Below are 1,949 nucleotides of genomic sequence, written 5' to 3'. Positions count from 1 at the left end.
GGACGATCCTCTACCCAAATTTAGGTGCTGACTGGTTCTGTATGGTCCGTTTCAGGCGCTGCAGCCTCATGTCCGGGTCTGGGACAGCGTCAGCCTGTCCACTCTGCAGGTCATCGGTTTGGGAACCTTTGAACGCGGCGTCGGGTCTCTGGCGTTCTCCAAAGCGGTTAGTATCCATCAGGAGGTGGCCATGATGCACATTCTGGTTCTGTAGAACCTTCCTAACGGGTCTCTGTGTTTCAGGACTCGGGTCAGCACCTGAGCGTCATCGATGACTGCAACGACCACATGTTGACGGTTTGGGACTGGCAGAAGAAGTCCAAGATCGCAGAGATCAAGGTGAGCTGGTTCTGACCGGGTTCTCTGGATCTGCAACCGGTACTGGCTGAGGTGTTCTGGTACCTTAGCCAGTACCAGGACAGTACCAGTTCTAAGTGGTACCCGTTGTCTCCTTACAGACGACCACCGACGTGGTTCTGGCCGTGGAGTTCCACCCGACCGACCCGAACACGATTGTTACCTGTGGGAAGTTCCACATCTTCTTCTGGGCCTGGAACGGGAACTCGCTGCTGCGCAAGCAGGGACTCTTCGGGGTGAGCAGAACCCAACAGTACCTTTTGGACCTCCCACCTTATTACTGGCTAAAGGGATTCTGCACCTACCTGCAGCTCATGATCCCAGTAAAACCAGTAGATCCCGAGTTACTAAAAATCATCCGGCTGAGAGGAAAACTTCAGTTTAGAGCCAGAAAATAACTTTGTTCTTGAAACGGACCAGTTGCACCAAACTGGTTCTGGTTCCAGTGACCAACTGGTTGGTTCAGTAGGACAGAGCCTTGCACCCTACGACAGGTCACATTATTCAACATTTCTTCTTCTGTGGTCAGAGTCACGACCGGCCCAAGTTCATCCAGTGCCTGACTTTCCGGAGCAACGGCGACATCGTGACCGGAGACTCGGCCGGACAGCTGCTGGTCTGGACCCGGAACTCTGCCGAGGCGCCCGCAGGCAAGGCGCCGCAAGGTGAGAGGGGGCGTCATCAGACCTGAGCTTCACCTTGACCAGGTCCAGGTGTCGGCTCAAATACTCACTGCTGTATGTGTGTGTGTGTGTGTGCAGCCTTCCAGATGAGGACCGACCTGCGGCCAATCGAAGCTCATGAGAAGGGAGTTTTCTGCATGTGTGACATGCGGAGCGGCTCGCTGCTGACCGGAGGAGGAAAAGACCGCAGGATCGTCCTGTGGGACCAGCAGCTGCAGCTGGACCACGACATTGAGGTCTCACACACACACACAGACACACACACACACAGACACACACACAGACCCTAACCTCCAATGTGTTCTCAGGTCCCGGATCAGTACGGGAACATCCGGGCGCTGGCGGAGGGAAAGGGAGACGAGTTCCTTGTCGGGACGTCCAGAAACTTCGTCCTCAGAGGAACCTTCAACGATGGCTTCCAGGTGGAGGTCCAGGTGAGGTCACATGTCAACATGACATCACAGAGGTAACCTGTGGTGAGTTCAGGGTCTCATCTTGGCGGTGCGTTCAGGGTCTCATCTCTCTGCGGTGCGTTCAGGGTCTCATCTCTCTGCGGTGCGTTCAGGGTCTCATCTCTGCGGTGCATTCAGGGTCTCTGCGGTGCATTCAGGGTCTCTGCGGTGCGTTCAGGGTCTCATTTCTCTGTGGATCGTTCAGGGTCTCATCTTGGCGGTGTGTTCAGGGTCTCTGCGGTGTGTTCAGGGTCTCATCTCTCTGAGGTGCGTTCAGGGTCTCTGCGGATCATTCAGGGTCTCATCTCTCTGCGGTGCGTTCAGGGTCTCATCTCTCTGCGGATCGTTCAGGGTCTCATCTTGGCGGTGCGTTCAGGGTCTCATCTCTCTGCGGTGCGTTCAGGGTCTCTGCGGTGCGTTCAGGGTCTCTGCGGATCATTCAGGGTCTCATCTCTCT

At 55.7% G+C, this 1,949-nt stretch overlaps 1 protein-coding gene across 2 annotated transcripts in view; it reads left to right on the top strand.

Moving 5' to 3' along the window:
* The window catches only part of eml4 (EMAP like 4), a 17,715-nt gene that overhangs the window by 8,086 nt on the left and 7,680 nt on the right, over positions 1-1,949 (top strand). For both annotated transcript variants that reach the window (XM_015024728.1, XM_015024727.1), the window contains 6 exons: positions 56-166; positions 244-339; positions 459-593; positions 887-1,022; positions 1,119-1,276; positions 1,349-1,474. In XM_015024728.1, the coding sequence (XP_014880214.1) occupies positions 56-166; positions 244-339; positions 459-593; positions 887-1,022; positions 1,119-1,276; positions 1,349-1,474 (762 nt within the window). The remainder of the gene's footprint in view (positions 1-55; positions 167-243; positions 340-458; positions 594-886; positions 1,023-1,118; positions 1,277-1,348; positions 1,475-1,949) is intronic.

Source organism: Poecilia latipinna, unplaced genomic scaffold, assembly GCF_001443285.1.
Source record: "Poecilia latipinna isolate Pla-1442-1.1 unplaced genomic scaffold, P_latipinna-1.0 Scaffold3793, whole genome shotgun sequence".
Taxonomy (NCBI): Eukaryota; Metazoa; Chordata; class Actinopteri; order Cyprinodontiformes; family Poeciliidae; genus Poecilia; species Poecilia latipinna.
This window is presented reverse-complemented; position numbering and strand designations above follow the sequence as displayed.